We start from the raw sequence: 18863 nt of genomic DNA, 5'->3' as shown, positions 1-18863 counted from the left end.
ATCTAATTTATACAAACGTGTCCTAATACCCTAACCAGTGAGCAATTGCTATGGTTGTGAAGGCTTTTGTGTGTGAGTACATAGATACGGGTAGAGCTGGCTTGGAGTGCTCTGGGTTACTTCTTAAGAGGGCCTCTTCAGAGGGAAGTGAGATGAATTCTCAACTTCAGATTTTTATAGTTAACTTTGCAGGAGATTATTTCTCTTTAGAAAAACAGCTTCGAACTCAAGAAACTTTATGAAGGGGAGGAAACTGCTAAGCTAAGTGCAAGGAAAGAGGAAGTCAACAAAACCATGCCTAGTCCTTTTAATTTTCTGGTTCTCTAGAAGAGATGGAACTAAACTAATCAGAGTTGGGAACTCAGAGCTTCAGTTTCTGGTTCTTCATTCTCTCTGTCATATCCTACTTACTCTCCTGGCCCATTGACTGAGGCATGGATCGATCCCCTTCCTGAAAATCTGAATAATTGCACAGTGGTAACTTGGTATTTTGGTAGCACAAGAAATGGATTGGTAGAATTGACATTAAATGCCTATGAAGTTGGTCACACTTGCTCCCTGTAGAAAGTAAGTCCAGATTGCAAAAATATGCTTTCCTGGATTGTGTGTGTGTGTGTGTGTAGAGCTATGTTTTTAAAGAATTAAGAAAGTAATAATGCTTTGGGGGAGCTGGCAAACAATAATGTGAAGCTAAAATCTGTTCATTAATTTGGATAATGTGCTGAATATTGTCAGTAAGGACATGAATGTGTTTTTTCATTATTACCATGACTCTTACAGTGTGACTCCACATTCAAGATAGGTTATTGTCTAACTCACCCTGAAAAAGAGCTGTAGATAACCTCTTTTTTTTTTTTTTAACACTTATTTATTTTTGAGACAGAGAGAGAGCATGAACAGGGGAGGGTCAGAGAAAGAGGGAGACACAGAATCTGAAACAGGCTCCAGGCTCTGAGCTGTCAGCACAGAGCCCGACGCAGGGCTTGAACTCACGGACCGCGAGATCATGACCTGAGCCGAAGTCAGACGCTTAACCGACTGAGCCACCCAGGCGCCCCAGGATAACCTCTTTTTTAAGATTGTGTCTGTTGCATTGGGGAACAAAGCTCATAAATGTGAGTGGGAACCAATCAGAGAAACAGTACAAACAGTACAACATTCCTGCATTTATTGATGTCATGGTGGCATGAAATATTTTTGTTGACCTTACTTTTGTTTAGTCAGACTACCAGGTTTTTGGATAATATTTGCTGGTACCACAACTTAGTGCTATGAATTTTGATTTCTTGTTGATTTTATGCTTTGTGTTGGGATGGCATGATTCACTCCTCCATTTTCATTGTGAGTTTAAAAAATGCAGATAGCGTATTTCAAGGTACTGAAGTGTGTGTATAATTTATTTTTTTTTTATAAATTTTTTTTTGATGTTTATTTATTTTTGAGACAGAGAGAGGCAGAGCATGAATGGGGGAGGGTCAGAGAGAGGGAGACACAGAATCTGAAACAGGCTCCAGGCTCTGAGCTGTCAGCACAGAGCCCGACGCGGGGCTCGAACTCACGGACCGCGAGATCATGACCTGAGCCGAAGTCAGCCGCTTAACCGACTGAGCCACCCAGGCGCCCCTGAAGTGTGTGTATAATTTAGAACTCCCCAAATATCTTAATTACTAACAAGCTGCTGAGATATAATTTTTCAAAGTTTCAAAAAACAATAAAGGCTGTTTTTAGGTGACTGTATATGAACAGATAAAATAGGAAGTGATGTGGGTAGATAATCAGGAGCTCCTTCTCAGGATTAGTCCATAAGGTGACATGAAGTATTCTCACTGTGTTCTTTTATTTTTGTGGGCTTTGTGTCATGACCCTTTATATATTTTTTTCCCATTCTAACATCTGTTGGCTTTTAAATGGGATAATTTCTTTGGTATTTGCAATTTTTGAGAGTACTTTGAACATACTGGTTAAATTTGGCATTGGGTTCTCATGCTGTGAACTTCATAATCAACCTTTTTTTAATTTTAAAATAGGAATTGCCCTTTATTTCATTGTTCTTTGTCTCCCCCCTCCCCTTTTTAAAAACAGGCTGCAGATACTTTGGCTGTGAGGCAAAAAAGAAGAATTTATGATATCACCAATGTCTTAGAGGGAATTGACCTGATTGAAAAAAAGTCAAAAAATAGTATACAATGGAAGTAAGTTACAAACCAATACCCTACTCTAAAACCTTTATTTTTCTTCCTGATGCTGTATAAAATCTGACCTTTATACCGTCTGGCTGTCCCTCTCATTTGGCCTGGTATTCTCAACAGGCCCCTCATCTTTCCCTGGACACTGCTCTGGGCCTCTGTATGTGACTCCTATGTTGGGATATTCCCTTGCTGTCTCCACTGTCTGATTTACACACTGAAAATTCAAATCTTATTTTCTCCCTCAAGCTACTCATTTGGCACACACTGCATACTGCTTTGTATTATTGATCCCTTTCTGCGTGAGCATTTAGCTTCCCAACTAATATAAACTCCTTAAGAATAGGAACTATGTCCCATATATAGGAGTATGACCTTGTGTATAGTGGTTGATTGAAATGCATGTTGTCATTCATTAACTGTTGTATGGTTGTATGTTTGAATGTGAAAAATACTTTCTGTCCTGCAAATTCGTCCTCTTTGGCCCTAGTTTTTTCTTTTGTTTTGTTCTGTTTTAAAGCCAGAGTCTCACCAAAATATTAAAAGGTTGTAATTTACCAGCATCTCAGTCTATATCATGCGACTTCCAGGTGTAACTATGTAGCTTTGACATCCTTTTCTTTCTTTCTTTTTTTAAGTTTATTTATTTTGAGACAGAGAGAGAGACAAATGGGGGAGGGACAGAGAGAGAGAATCTCAAGCAGGCTCTGCACTGCCAGCACAGAGCCCAATACGGGACTCGAACCCATGAGCCATGAGATCACGACCTGAGCCGAACTCAGACGCTCAGCTGACTAAGCCACCTACATGCCTCAGCTTTGACATCCTTTTGGTGCCAGTCACTAGCCTGTCCTTTTAGATGAAAAACACCATTAGAACATAGAACTTTTTTTGACTTTATGAAAATTTTTATTTTCTGTATGGCAAAACCACTGAGAATTTTTGTGATTTGATTGTTCTTGCCAATAAATTTTCTAAGCAAATATGTTCAGAGGTACGATGTTTAAATTTTCTAAGGATTTTAATGCTTGATTTTTAGAAGAGTGTAAAGATTTTTGTCTTGAATGAATTACTAGTTCAGTTCTATTACTATAAAAATTAAGTGATGTTAACCTGGGTCTGATACTGGAAATACTGATTCTCATACGTTTTTAAGAGGTGTAGGTGCTGGCTGTAATACTAAAGAAGTCATAGATAGATTAAGATATCTTAAAGCTGAAATTGAAGATCTAGAACTGAAGGAAAGAGAACTTGATCAGCAGAAGTTGTGGCTACAGCAAAGCATCAAAAATGTGATGGACGACTCGATTAACAATAGATATCCTTTTAAATAAGTTACACATGTAGCTGTAGTATATGTATGTATATAATGCATTCTTCCAGTCTGAAGATCAGTTACTTTATTCTAATGTTTCACAAAGTTTTCTAAGTGGGTAAAGTATTTTAATTTTATAATATTCTAATAATTTATACTAATATTTGAAACGTTTTACCTCTTAAAATTACAAAGTACATCTATTAACATTATTCCTTTGTTGCATTGAGGAAAAAAGTCATTGCTTTAAATCTACCATTAATAGGATGCAACATGCTAGCTAAAGTGTGCTTAGGGGGTCTCTGAATATTAGAAGGAATTGTTAAATGCACAGGTATATTTAAATAATTGTGCTCAGTGTTCTGAAGTGGTAAAAATTCAGTTACCTCTCAAGTTTTGAAAAATTAATTTTGGCTTGAAAATAAAATATCATGGGCTGGCAATCAATCCAGGATACTTTTTTGCCTAATATTAACGGAAAGATACAACCTACTTGAGGTTGGGGACTAAGGCTTATGTATCCATCATATTAAGTTGTGGGAAAAAATTAGTGATGTACTTCATGTGTTTCCTAAAAATCACTGTTCTCTTAGATACACATGATACTCTTGATTTGTAAACTTACCTAGATACTTATGGAATCTCTTAATTGCATTTATCTTCTACTACCTCTCATGAATTTTTGACTACTGTATCCAATTTCTTATGTTTTGTAATTTGTTGAATAAGTCCATGATCTCATTTGTTATTTCTTTTCTATGGACCAAAGCTCCTTAACAATTTGATAACTTAAATGGGGTTTTCAGGCTGTACCTTGTGGAGCCCCAAAACACAAAAACCATTGAACTAGCTGATCATAGACTTTGCTGCACTGCTTTCCAAGATTCTGGCCATTCCCAGACCCCTAAACCATGACCAGGAAAATTCTCAATGTGGAGACATGTATGGTTGCTCTCCACTCCTGCTGACCGCATCCTTTTCCCCATCGCTCTTTTCCCGCCCCAGAAGCCCTGTCTCCATGAGGAATATGGAGGACTCAAATGTCAGAAAAATCAAAAGTGGCTTCTTAGAGCAAAGGATGGTACCCCTCTTACGGACCTTTATCTTTGCCTTTTCAGACTAAAGACGTCCTTTATCTGACCATGTGTGGCAACACCTTCACGCACTTGGTCATTTTGTTTATTTTGGCCTGCAGATTTATTATCTTAATTTAAATGCCGAGACCTTGGTATACATGTTGTTCCTTAACTCTTATGGCAGTACATTTTCCTATGTAACTCATGAAGACATCTGTAATTGCTTTAATGGTAAGTACTATTTGTTTGTCCTAACATTCTTCCTCTGGTCAACCTATTTAGCGGAGAGTGAGTCAAAATTCCCCCACACACTCACCCTAAGTCATTAGTTTCAGGAACTGTGGACGTTCTGGGTTACTCTACAGTGCTCTGTAGTGATAGGCTGCCTTTGTTTCCGTTCTCATGACAGTAACTGCACAGTTTTCACTTCATTGCCTGCATTGGTGGGTGTAAACTGTGTGGGAGGGGCAGCTAAATCAGAGGGAGATTAAACAGTTTCAAAGTCACAGAATTGTAGGGTCAGTGATTAAATTTGATCAAATATATTTCTCACTGGCACTGTTTAGAAACCATGTGCAGTGTGCTGGTCACAAATGAACTCAAAGAAAGAGTGAGGGCAGAGTTAGGTTAATCCATTTTATAACCAGGACAGTTACTCCTAACCCTGTCCATCCCATCCCCTGCCTCCATGTTTTCCCCTTGACAGGACAATACAGTGTATTAATAACATTGGTGTGGGGGGGGGGAGGCTGTACCCCATAATTATAATACAAGTAAAATGAAATTCTGTATACATATTTATATTAGTCATGTATGGCCTGTTAAACAGTCATGCATATTATGCACATAAAAAAAAAAATCTGCCAAGCACCTTGCCAAGTGAAATCTGACTTTCCAAGGCTATGTTGACAATATGTGTGGCTTTATTGCTTTACTCTGCCACCATATATCCTGAGCTTTCTAAGAAAGTTTGAGAAAGTATTTTTAATTTTCAGCTCAACAGTCTGCTATAGAATTTAGCTTTAAAATTAAGTTCACTTAAGCTCAAGATTTCACACTATCATACCTAATTTCTAGTATCCCTAGTCACTTAAGTAATTTAAAAATCTCAAGTAAACAGTGTTGAGGCTAACAGTTTCAGGAATTTCAGACTTTATGCAAGACTGAATGAAAGCAAAATTAACTTGATTCAAATTTGTTCATGAGAATAGAACTAGCGATGAGTATTTACCCTCTTCTCAGATCTGTTACATATATTACCTCATCTAATCCTCAAAAGAAATCTATGCAGTAAGGTTTATTCCCCCCATTTTACAGAATTAGGAACCAAAGCCCAAGGTTACCCAGCCTGGGATTCAAACCCAAGCATTCTGATTCCAGAGCTCACATTCTTGCCACTGTATTCCAAGATCAATAGTATTTTCTAAACTTAGAAATTTTTTTCATCAGGTGATACACTTTTGGCCATTCAAGCACCTTCTGGTACACAGCTGGAGGTACCTATTCCAGAAATGGTATGCAGGGTAACTTTTCTTAATGTGGATCTGCTGTCTTAAGAAGGACAAATGTATTATCTTTAGCTGAACAAGAGCTAATTGTGTGTAAACACTTTCAAATACTGCTTTTAAGTTTTCTATCTGAAAGTATTTATATATGAGTTTGTATGTCTTTAGTACTTTAGTAAAATTATAGAAGTGACTGAATAAATCATTTAACATTTTGAGTATAAAAGTTTTATGTGATTTTTTTGAGCTAGAAAATATTAAGGAATGAGTAATGATATAATCAATAATCTTTTAAAAAGTCAGTTAAAATGACTATATCTATAACTGATACAGCAATCCTAGCTGAGGAAAAAAGTTCAACTTAAATATCCACCATACCAGATTGCTTGAAATTGGGTCTTTTTCAAAACATTCTCTAGTTGAGTCAAAGACATTTATTGACTCTATGTTAGACTCTATGACTCTATAATTCTATGTTATATATACAATTAGTCCTTTATAGCTTTGCTTATCTTAATTTTTGGTGTTCCAAAGTAGTTAGAAATGTTAATATTTATTCCTTTGTTTATACCCAATAACCTTAAAGGGTCAGAATGGACAAAAGAAATACCAGATCAATCTAAAGAGTCATTCAGGACCTATCCACGTGCTGCTTATAAATAAAGAATCCAATTCGTCTAAGCCTGTGGTTTTTCCTGTTCCCCCACCTGATGACCTCACACAACCCTCCTCTCAGCCCTCCACTCCAGTGACTCCACAGAAATCCAACATAGCAACTCAGAATCTGCCTGAGCAACATGTCTCTGAAAGAAGCCAAAATCTTCAACAGACTCCAGCCACAGACTTGTCATCAGGTGAGTCTAGAGCCTTTGTTTTAAAAAGTAGAGAAGGAAAAATATGAGTAACATATTAAGTTGGAGAGCTTTTCTGAATTTGTCAGCTATGGTCATTCTATTACCAAACACAGGAGGAAAAATGGTAAGCTTAAGAAGTATATAGTGTCTCCTACACAGGACACACTGGGATAGGTATTATGAGGAAAATTTAAAAACAGATCCTGCTTTAATTCTGTTATTACAGATTTTTTAGGTGATATACACACACAATCTGATTGTATATTCAGCATATATAATTGGATATAGTATAATGTGGCTAAGACCGTGTAGCATTATGAATACTGTGAGCAAGGAAAAGATAGTTAATGGACCTACGTATGCAGTTTTCCTTAGAATTCCATGTTCGGAATTGATAGAAATTTGTTCATTCCCCCCTCTCCCCCCCCCCCCCATTAATATTTGCATGTCAACTTTTTTTTTTAATGTTTATTTATTTTTGAGAGAGAGAGATACAGTGTGAGCAGGGGAGGGGCCAAGAGAGAGGGAGACACAGAATCTGAAGCAGGCTCCAGGCTCTGAGCTGTCAGCACAGGGCCAGACATGGGGCTCGAACTCACGAGCGGTTAGATCATGACCTTCTGAAGTCAGAAGTTCAACCGACTGAGCCATCCAGGCGCCCCACATTATCAACTTTTTATCAGACGTTTACTTTGTAAACCTTAGTCACTCATCTCTTTAGTCACTCTAGGATGAATTATTGAAATGTGTTCCAATTACCTTTAAGAAAAATCAAACTACTGTAGAATATAGTGATATTTGCCTCTTCATATTCCTTGTTATACTTTTTATTTGGAAAGTTTAGTTTTATAGCTGATAAATGGTCTCAACTCCAAGTTAGGAAATCTTGCCTTCCTAAATTGTTTAATCTGAAATGAAAATAGCTAAATCTCCAAAAACTGGGCATTAGGAGTACCGTCCACATCTAAATTTGATTCCAAATAAAGGGCCCATGGCAGATATTCTCTCAATATCTGAGAGTTGCTGAATGAATTAAGTCATGCCAGTCTAGATGTAATATTGCAGATCATTAAAAGCTACATTGTACACAATCCAATTTGTTTATTTTTACCTTTGGGATGTGTCTCATTAGAATGTGGCATAAGTCTTACAACTGTGGGAATTCACAATACTTAAGAGTGAGGCTATAAAGATCTAACTGGACACAGTATTTTTCCTCCTTTCCTTCCTCTAGAAGTATTTCTATACTTAAGATATAGAATGGGGCGTGCACAACAAAGTGTACTCCTTAAAAAGTTTATGATCGGGGCGCCTGGGTGGCGCAGTCGGTTAAGCGTCCGACTTCAGCCAGGTCACGATCTCGCGGTCCGTGAGTTCGAGCCCCGCGTCGGGCTCTGGGCTGATGGCTCGGAGCCTGGAGCCTGTTTCCGATTCTGTGTCTCCCTCTCTCTCTGCCCCTCCCCCATTCATGCTCTGTCTCTCTCTGTCCCAAAAATAAATAAACGTTGAAAAAATATATATATATATAAAAAAGTTTATGATCTAATTATAATTAATGGGGGCAAATCTAAAGACAGACAAGCTCTCTGTGGTTTAATTTAGACACCATTAGTAAGTCAGCTTCCACAAAGCATTAAAATTTTTTTTTCAGCAGTTTCTGTATATAGTTTTGTATTTGGAAATAGTAGAGAAAGTAATTTGGGGTCAGATTTTAGAGAGGACCTTGAATATCAGACTGAGTTGGAACTTTAGCCAATAAGCCAAAGATTTGTGAGCAGGGAAGTAGCAACTTAGAAACTGCACACTGGTGAGTACAGGAGTAACAAGAAGATGCTTTTGGCCTGGGAAACAGAAGAGATTAGAGGCAATGGAGAATGAATATATGGTGTCTGCAGTTATGGAACTATAAAAGAACATTACGGCTAAGATGGGTGATAACAATGGGATTGGAAAGAGAAAGAAGAGATTTGAGAAGTATTGTTTAGGTAAGATAAAATAAGTAACTTTGATGTGTGAGATCCGGAGATAAATTAGAGGAATGGAAAGTAATGTTGAAGTTTTGAGATTGGGTAACTGGGAGAATTACAGTACTACTGACTTTGTAAAACCAAGGAGTCAGTTTTGGGAGAATGATGAGGAGTCTTTTGATCTACATCTTGAGTTTAGAAGTTAAAAGTAATGCCAAACACAGAGTAGGTGCTCATGAAAATGGTATCTTGGCCACCTGCCATTCATTGTGTGTTTTTATTATTTTCAGCAAATACCACACTGTCTAATGATGAATTTAGCCCGGTTTACAAACTCCAAGTATCTAATTTTTATCTCTCACCAGCAGCTTTCTGCTTTTTCTGAACAAGAACACATTAGCCTGGCCTTTCTGTGGCCTTCCGGCCTCTGTCAAGTTCTATACTTTAATAAAAGCTGCTAGTGTTTAACTTTTTAAACACTACTGTTTAAATATATGCTGTTTTTAAATAACTGCCCTTTTTTTGATGTTTGAGAGAGACAGAGAGAGAGAAAGAGAGAAGGGCAGAGAGAGACACACACAGAATCTGAAGCAGGCTCTAGGATCTGAGCTGTCAGCACATATGGGGCTTGAACTCATTCATGAACCACAAGATCATGACCTGAGCTGAAGTTGGATGCTTGACTGACTGAGCCACCCAGGAGCCCCATAACTGCCTTTTAAAAAATTTTGAGAGAGAGAGAGAGAGAAAATGTGCATATGTGCATGCATGTGAGTGGGGGAGGTGCAGAGAGGGAGAGAGAGAATCCCAAGCAGGCTCTGTGCTGTCAGCGCAGAGCCCAATGTGAGATTAGATCCCATGAATAGTGAGATCGTGACCTGAGCCAAAATCAAGAGTTGGATGCTTAACTGACTGAGCCACCCAAGCTTCCTAAAGTAACTGCCTTTTACTGTCAAAATATATAAATAGAACTGTAACAAAACTTTATTATCATATTTCTGTTTCCAGCAGGATCTATTAGTGGAGATATCATTGATGAGTTAATGTCTTCTGATGGTAAGTAGTTTAAAATTTTACTACTTAAATATCAATAATGCTTCTCTAGAGTTTATAAGTGGCAAAAGATTGAAAAGAAATGCAGAATGTGTATTTTTTTAACTGCTTAACATCCTATGATGCTTCATGAAAAATCTCCCACTTTAAAGTAAATCATAGGCATCCTTCAATTTTTATTATACTGCATTTCAAGAAAAGAAAAAGGCCAATAAGGGGATGCTTATCACTTTCACTGAATAAATTTCTAAACTGTTAGTCCACTAGTCTTTTTCATGTCTGAAGAATTTGGCCAAGAAAAGTAAAATAATATATAGGTAATCTCAAAACCCGGTTTTGTAAATATGCCCACAAAGGCCAATGTCAAGCTACCAATGTGAACTATTACTAACATTAGCCATGTCATCATCTAATCTGAAATAATCCTTAAAAATCAATTGCTACAAAATATTATAATTACTTTAATAACTCTCTTGGCTTTCACCTTCCTGTAAATTCTTGGATTCCGTCCTGTTTCCTAACAAATATAGCCGAACCTAGGAAACTGCAACTGTTAAATTCGCAAATGGTACAATAACCACTTAGAGAATAAACATTTCTGTAGAAACAAAACATCAGTGTATTTATGAAGTCTAGTTCCTATTTCTCTTTTCAAAGTAGGAGCTTATTTAGCAGAGATCAGAGGAAATACTTTGACACTGTTTTTGAATCATACATTTTAGTGTGACAAGTTCAGCCAACAAAAATTTTAACCTCAGGGCGCCTGGGTGGCTCAGTCGGTTGAGCTTCCGACTTTGGCTCAGTTCATGATCTCACAGTTCGTGAGTTCGAGTCCTGTGTCAGGCTCTGTGCTGACAGCTGAGAGCCTGGAGCCTGCTTCAGAGTCTGAGTTTCCCTCTCTCTGCCCTTCCCCCGCTCATGCTCTGTCTCTCTGTCCCTCAAAAATGAATAAATGTTAAAACGAATTTTTTTTTTAAATAAAAAAAATTTTTAACCTCTATTTCTTAAACTATACCTATGCATAAATTATCTTTAAATGAGAATCTTTCAAAATATACACTAAACACAAGTTGTTAATTTGATTACTTTTTCTATTATTTCCTAAAAATTCTTATATAACATTAAGAAACATAGTTTCTTTAGATATTTAGATAGATGTATTTGAGAGTATTCTGTTAAACATCATTAACTGTAATATAAAAACCATGTTTAACACTGAATTTGTTTTACTTGCAGTGTTTCCTCTTTTACGGCTTTCTCCTACCCCGGCAGATGACTACAACTTTAATTTAGATGATAATGAAGGAGTTTGTGATCTGTTTGATGTCCAGATACTAAATTATTAGATTCCATGGAAACTTGGGACTGTTATCTACCTCTAACTGTAACATTTTAGACTTCTTAATAACCTAAGTATTTAAAATAATGAATGTAACACCTTTTTAGTTCACTGATTCTGAAGTGTTCTCTAATAATTTCTTTTTTACTTCACAAAACTTCAACCATAAAAACAAAGGGCTCTTTTCAACCATAAAAACAAAGGCTTTTTTTCAGGGGAAAAAGTGATTTAATACCCACAAATCCCCTCCCTTCCCCCTTAAGTGATTACATTCTGGGATTTCACCTTTTCTTCCAATTCTGAATCCTTCTGTTTTTTTCCCCTCTTATGAGAGGAAATTTAAAGTAGACTAAGGTCATCAAAAACAAACAAAGTTGGCCAGCGGCTCATCCCTTGTCTTATATTTTTTTACTGCCACGAAACTGTCCATATTTCTGTGTGTCCTCCAATCCAAAAACACATTCACTGCCACTTATAAAGTGAAGGATGTAAACTAGGATATATTAACTGTTTCAGTGAACAGATTTTGTGAAGTGCCTTCTGTTTTAGCACTTTAAGTTTATCACATTTTGTTGACTTCTGACATTCCACTTTCCTAGATTATAGGAAAGATCTGTTTATGTAGTTTGTTTTTAAAATGTGCCAATGCTTGTACATTAACAAGATTTTTAAAAATAAAACTGTATAAAACATTTAATTTATTGGTTGTCTTGGGGTATTTGATGTATCACCAGTGTATTACAATTGAGCCATCAATCTTGTTGCTTCATCAACATTAACTGATTCGTTTTCATGACACTGCTGAGGAATCTGAAGGGAGAAAAATATTGTATTTAAAAATGTAGATAACAACAGTCAACAAAAATGACTTGTATATAATATATTACCTAATTTAATATCTTCTAGTCATACCTTTGGAAACAGAACAGTAAATTCTCGTATTTGGACTCAATGTTTTAGAGTCTGAATGACTCAATATGCTATATATACTACAGAGCCAAGGATAGTAGAGAGCCAAATACTAAAAATTATATTCAAACCACAGGCTTTAAAAAGTTAGAGTTTAGCTTATTAGCCGTAACAAAAGGAAATGATTCACACTCACCAGCTGTTTCTGCAGAGGTTCAAGGGAAAGTCCTTTGGAGAAATGTGCAAGTTCCTTTTGTATATCTACAAAAGCTTTATTCACTCTGTTAACTTTTTCATCATTCACAATGTTTATCTTTTAAAAAAGAAAAAAAGGTTATTAATCTACAATCTTGTAACCACAAATAATAAAATATATCCAACTTTAATTTAATCTTGTTAAACCTAAAAATGTAAAAATTCATCAACCCTACCCATTTGTGGAGATAATTTACACAAAAATTCTTATGGTCTTACTGGGAAGTTTTAGACAAAAGGTTCTGTGTTTTTAAAAATAAGAATTATGTGGACATACATCATATTTAGACATGGTATAGGCACATTAAATACATGACCACAATCCTAGGCTACAGTCATCTCTCATTGTAAAACGAGGAACCTGGATCAAATGCTTTACTCTTTTTTTTTTTTTAATTAATTTTTTTTTAAAGTAAGCTCCATGCCTGGTGTGGGGCTTAAACTCACGACCCTGACGGCCAGAGTACATGCTTTACTGGTTGAGCCAACCAGGTGCTCCACTTTAGACTCCTTCTAACAGTCCATCTCAGAATCCTTCCTTGACCTCCTTGCCTTAACAGAAGTCCCTTCCAGTCTCCTGAGGACAATTTCCCTTACAACCCTCCTCTCTTTAAATCTTCTTGTTTTTCACTGCTGCTCTGAAACCATTTCTCCTTAAAAACTCTGCCCCTAATGCATCAGAATATTCTAATACCTCTTTCCTCATTACTGTCACCTGCCAACACATTTACTTGCTCCCTCACAAAAGATCTCAAAACTCAGCTCACTGACCTCTCTCATGCCTGGTGAGGGGCTTCAACAAAAACCTAACCCTCTTTGGGGCGCCTGGGTGGCGCAGTCGGTTAAGCGTCCGACTTCAGCCAGGTCACGATCTCGCGGTCCGTGAGTTCGAGCCCCGCGTCAGGCTCTGGGCTGATGGCTCGGAGCCTGGAGCCTGTTTCCGATTCTGTGTCTCCCTCTCTCTCTGCCCCTCCCCCGTTCATGCTCTGTCTCTCTCTATCCCAAAAATAAATAAACGTTGGAAAAAAAAAAAAAAAAAAAACCTAACCCTCTAGTTTCTTAGTCTGTTCAGGTCCTCAACTCCCAGATTCTTTCCCACTACCTACCTCAGCCATCCACTTCCATGGATTACCTTTGGCTGCAACTTGTAACACCTCCTGTTCTTCAAGTTCACTTGGCTTATTAACAATTCTTCAATCTTCCTGAAATCTCCCACCAATTTCACTATTTTTCACTTTCCGTATCATCACTTTTTCCTTTAGCCAGCCCAGATTCCGTGACCATTATTTAATCAATCACTCCTTTACTCTCTTAACTTTCCTTCTCTTCCTTAATCAAACCTGCTTGACAAACTAGTTAAACTCAACTGACAGCTTTTTCTGAGCCTAAAACTGAATCTGCAGAAAATCTAACTGGCTGGCTTCACTTTCAATTCATGATCACAAACTTCAACTTACCATGTATATAGTGCCTGGCAATCTTAAGACCTCCACTTAGTAAATTAGGCCACTTTTCTGAGAAAACTATCTGATACCTTCCCCAACCAGGTGGCCTACCCAGATATCCCTCCCTTATATATCTTTCCATTAGCATACACGAAGCGGCTAGCACTTCTAGGCAAACAATATGATCTCCTGTCAGTCAAATACACCAAGTTTTTCCCCAGCATGGGGCCTTCGCATTTGTTATTCTCTCTGCCTAAAGTGTGCCGCTCCCAACACTTTCCGGAGCTTTATATTACTATGATAAGGAAAAGATAGGGTTCAGTAGGCAGAGAGGTAAAGATTAGGACCTGAGGTCCCTGGTAGGGAAAAACCCTTATTTTGGAACAATGTTGGGAGTGTCTGACCCCAGCAAACCCTTCAGGCATAAGGTTCCTCTTAAAGTAACAGGCCCCACCTACTCCCCTTCAGGCTTCCTTCAGGTATTTGACAAAAGACCTAAGTACGACCATAGGCCACCCCCTGGTACGATGGAAATGAGCCAATCAGGAATGGACAATACAGCACCAAGAGCTGCAAGCCAGTAAGGGTATAACACCTGAGAAGGAACAAGGGGGAAGGGCTGGGGGGTGACAAGAACCTTAGGTAACAAGGACCCTTGCCTACAGTCCTTAGGCATTCACTTTGAATGCCCCCTCCCTGTAAAGACAGCTTTCCTACTTACTACTCTTACACTCCAATCTTATACTCTAATAATAAACCTTTGCCTGCTGCTCATTTTCTATGTACACCTCTTCATTCTTTGAAGAGGTGAGACGACGAACCCAGGGTCCTGAGGTAAAAAATCCTGCGGCATTACTTGCTCCCCACCATCTGGATCTTGGCTTGAATGTCAACTTTGAAAGCAATCCTGTGTAAAACTGTCACTCCCTACCCCACCATATCACCTAGCTTTATTTCCTTTATAGCCTTCACTAAGTCATAAAAATGCTCCATCAAAATGCTTAACTTAGCTAGTTCATGAAAACTGAAAGATAAAGTGTTACATATCTTTGACTATTTTGCCAATTACAAAGTCCTGGAGACCTGACTCCACCTACTACTTAAACTTGAAAACATTTTCTTGAAGAATTTCCTGAAAGAATCTACTTAATCTTGAAGAAGAAATTTCCCATTTCCCAAATATTTTGAGGAAAAAAACACAAAAAAACCACAATAAACTCCTTTCTTTCCCAATTTTGCACTTTAAGGAAGTATCTTATCTTCATTTTATAGGTTTTTGTTTGAGTTCTAGATATCAGGGAGATAAGAATTACTGAGAAGAAAAAGAATGGGTGCCGATCAGCATTTCATGTCTCGATTCTGTCAGGAGGTTCTTGAATATATTTGGGGTCAGAGATAAGAACTGTTTCCCACACCATGGTTTTGGATAATTTCTATGCTCTGATAAAGCTTTTAAAACTGTTCTTTGGAGCCTCATGCATTTGCAGTTAAAGTGCTTTTTTCTTGGGGTGCCTCTGTTGGTTGAGTGTCTGACTCTTGATTTTACCTCAGGTCATGATCCCAGGGCTGTGGGATCGAGCCCTGTGTCAGACTCTGAGCTGAGTGTGCAGCCTGCTTAGGGTTCTCTCTCTCTCCCTCTGGCCCTCTTCCCCCACTCACGTGTTTTCTCTGTCTTTAAAAAGAAAAAAAAAAAAAGCGCTTTTTTCTTTTCATACATATACATCAAAAAAGGGGGGTAATTTCTCATTAAAAAAAACCAAATGTTTAAAATTATCTTGCCTTTGTGAGGAAGGCTAAGAACCTGTTTTAAATAATAGCTTTGAGTTTTTCAGTGGCTTTACAACTATGCTTGGCTTGCAAACGATACTGTCAGAGTACTTAAATAATACTCACCTTCTTAAGATTAGTGGTAACCGGTTTTGCTTTGTTTTTAGTCTTAAAGTTTTTTTGGCTGGCTATATGAAATACATTTCTGGACCTCTGTCCTCTTAGTTTGCTCTTGGCCATTGTCTAGGGAAAAAAGAAACGGAACTCAATTAAGCTCAATTTAAGTTTTTAAAATAAAGGTACCAATTTAGTGTAAGAAATTCCATCTTACTCTGGATTTTTTAAAGTTGCTGTACGTATTAAATTATTTCAATGTCTTTCGTCACTACTAAGTTTTCTGCTGTTTAATGCAGAGTATGTGCCTAATTCTTTTCTGTATTTCCAATACTTGGCCCATAGGAAGTACCATGTTAATTTCTGCGGGTTGAATTCATTAATACTATCAACACAATTGTTTTCTCAGCTCTCTGCAGCATATGACAACATTAACCACCACCATCCATCCTTCTGTTGGTTTATATACTACTATACCACTCTGGTTCCTATCATACTTTAGGATGGACTCCTCTCCCTTTCTTCCTTTTTCATTCCTTTTTACTTGCCTTTCTCTCCTATGTACACTTCTTCAAAATCAGTCCTTAATTCTGCACTTCCTACCTTACTTTCACAACTTTCATATCACCTCTATGTGAATGGCTCTTGTTGTGAAATTTTAGATATTTTCTTTGCTCTATAGTTAAACATGCACGTAGCCTGTAAATTTTACCATAGAAATATCTTTCAAATCTGCTTTAACAATGCATATGAGGAAAATTTTTAAAATATTAATAGTTAAGATTGATTGAGGTTTTAAAATGTGTATAAGCACTATGTGAATATTTTATTGCTTTAGCCAATTTACTCTGCACAACACTGTGGGAGGTACTATTATCCCCATTTTATAGATAAAACTGATGCAGAAAGGCTAATTTGCCCAATGTCACACTGTTAGTAATCAAGAAATGTCAGGATTCAAAGCCAGGAAGATTAGATCCAGAGCTAACATCATGTGATTTGGTCTCTCATATACAAATAAAGCCAATACAGAAACATAGTATAGTACTGCCTAGTTCAGGACTGTATTACCAGCATGGTCCCTAGGTCCATTTGGTTGGACCATAGATTGGCAAACTATACCAATGGATCAAATCAGATCAGGCACCTGTCTCTGTAAGTAAAGTTTTAGTAGAACACAATTATGTCAGCCTGATCATGTATTGTCTGTGGCTACCTTCCTGCTACAACAATAGTCCACAAAGCCTAAAGTATTTATTATCTGGCCTTTTGCAGAAAGAGTGCCAACCCCTGGCTTAAGCCATCTGCATTCAAGTCTATGCATAGTGCTGTGCGATGAACCTCTCCGATATTAAAAGTTTCCAGTGACTTTTCCCATGCCTTAGCGACAGTGAGCTTTGTCCTGGTATATTGCCAGAACCCCAAATCTAGCATAAATATGTCAAACACATCTCTTGCTACCTCTCTATACATACCCATCCTAGCCTACGAATTGCTGTCTGAAGACACTTTGCACATTCTTTCTTTCCTTTCCTCAACTTTTATCTCTGGACTTAAATTTATATTCTCCTTCAATGTCTAGCCTCAGTAAACTACTTAGGGACAGCAATGCTTTTAAGCACCAACGGTACTCCTCCTACTTATAAAAAAAAGCCAGACATCAACACAATAGGAAATTCATGATTACTAAAGAGGAAGTAGAAAATACACATCATATCCCCCCAATTAAATAATCTAAAATCCTTCTTTCCAATAGTAACCAAAAATTCAATCACTCATCTAGAATTAATAACGTACTATGTGCCAGCTGTGCTATAAATGTGACAATACAAAAACACGTATGTGATACAAACACGGACACATGATATGTGTCGCTACATGAAGCATACAAATGGACACAAGAGGGAGAGGTCTACTAGAGTCGTGGACTTGAGAAAGGTTCGTGGAGAAGGGAATACCGTGGTGGCTGAGGCAATACTGAAATTTTGTTGACAACAACGTGAAAATTGGGATGACAAGAGACAACGAAATACTGGTACCCTGACAAGGGCTTAAGGCCCAAAGGCACCTTGGTTTCAGGCCTCGGCCAGCAGGCACGCCGCTGCCCAGTAGGATTGCCCTGAGGCCGCGCGCGATGGAACCCAGCCGCCGGGCCTCAGCGGTACAAGACCCACCGGTCCTGTCCCAACCCCCTGAAACTTCACGACAGTTTGCCAGAAAATTTATCAACATCTTACCATAACTTCGATAACCTCGTGCAGCACGTCAAACTCCAAGCGACGCCATCTGCACACACACGATCCAGGAAGTTCCGGGGGGAAAGGAGCCAGTCAAAATTCCTCCCACAGGCCATAGTTCCGCTCACCGAGCGGAGTCCCACCCACAGAGCGCGGCCTGACGCAGACGAAGCCCCGCCTACCAAACGTAGTTCCGCTCAGGAGCGGGTTCCCACCCTCGTAACGTAGTCCCGCCCATAGAGCCTGCTCAAATGCTGAGCTCCTTCCAAACCTAGCGAAGCCCCGCCCACAGGGTGAAGTTCCTCCCACCATGGGAAATCCCGCCCCTAGAGCATCCCTTACTTTAGGCAGCATTGAGGATTCGTACGCTGCTCCGGCAAACTGGAGGCGTTGGAGACGCAGCCAAGCAGGACTTCCAGGGCTGATGGGTATGTGCACAGAAAGCACTGAGGCGTTTCTGAGGTTCCGAGCCTTAAAGACAGTCACCAAGGGGTCGGCCCTCTGCCGCAGACTCCTGACTGGCTCTGCCCAAGCTCCCAGGAGGTGGCGCTGCGCACCTCTGGGTGGTGTCCGGGGCTTGGCCGGAGGTGCAAAGAACCTTGTTGGCTGGAGAGATGGGGGCTATAACCTCGAAAGGGGACGTTTGGAATGAGCGAGGAGATGGAATGCTTTTCTCGTGTAGTTTCCTTGCTCCAAAAAGAGAATTTCTAACAGCACAGCCGAGGTACAAGAAAATATAAAAAGAGAATAATTATCAGGGAACTTAGAAAAACTTAGAAGAAACATTTTTTGCCTTCTGGTTGTGAGTTCGTGTGTATTTCTCAATTAAGACATTTTGGGT

The 18863-nt window shown here is 38.5% G+C and overlaps 2 protein-coding genes across 3 annotated transcripts in view; one reads left to right on the top strand and one right to left on the bottom strand.

The window, feature by feature from the left end:
* Positions 1-11992, top strand: part of E2F5 (E2F transcription factor 5) — a 28771-nt gene extending 16779 nt beyond the window's left edge. Inside the window, exons 2-8 of one of the 2 annotated variants that reach the window (XM_086695737.1) lie at positions 2083-2192; positions 3343-3506; positions 4767-4808; positions 6027-6091; positions 6669-6936; positions 9915-9959; positions 11193-11992. In XM_086695737.1, coding sequence (XP_086551863.1) covers positions 2083-2192; positions 3343-3506; positions 4767-4808; positions 6027-6091; positions 6669-6936; positions 9915-9959; positions 11193-11302 — 804 coding nt within the window. In that variant the 3' untranslated portion in view covers positions 11303-11992. Of the gene's footprint in view, positions 1-2082; positions 2193-3342; positions 3507-4766; positions 4809-6026; positions 6092-6668; positions 6937-9911; positions 9960-11192 lie in introns of both variants that reach the window. The other variant, XM_086695735.1, reaches the window with a different exon arrangement.
* RBIS (ribosomal biogenesis factor) lies at positions 11977-18151 on the bottom strand. Its single transcript, XM_086695738.1, has 4 exons — positions 18030-18151; positions 15798-15916; positions 12401-12517; positions 11977-12105 (listed from the first exon to the last, which is right to left on the bottom strand). The coding sequence occupies exons 1-4, from the start codon at positions 18136-18138 to the stop codon at positions 12034-12036; spliced, it is 417 nt and encodes a 138-aa protein (XP_086551864.1). The 5' UTR covers positions 18139-18151; the 3' UTR covers positions 11977-12033.
* Positions 18152-18863: the final 712 nt, after the last annotated feature.

The sequence above is a fragment of the Puma concolor genome, chromosome F2 (genome assembly GCF_028749965.1).
Source record: "Puma concolor isolate L17-30 chromosome F2, mPumCon1.1.hap2, whole genome shotgun sequence".
In the NCBI taxonomy this organism is placed as follows: domain Eukaryota; kingdom Metazoa; phylum Chordata; class Mammalia; order Carnivora; family Felidae; genus Puma; species Puma concolor.
This window is presented reverse-complemented; position numbering and strand designations above follow the sequence as displayed.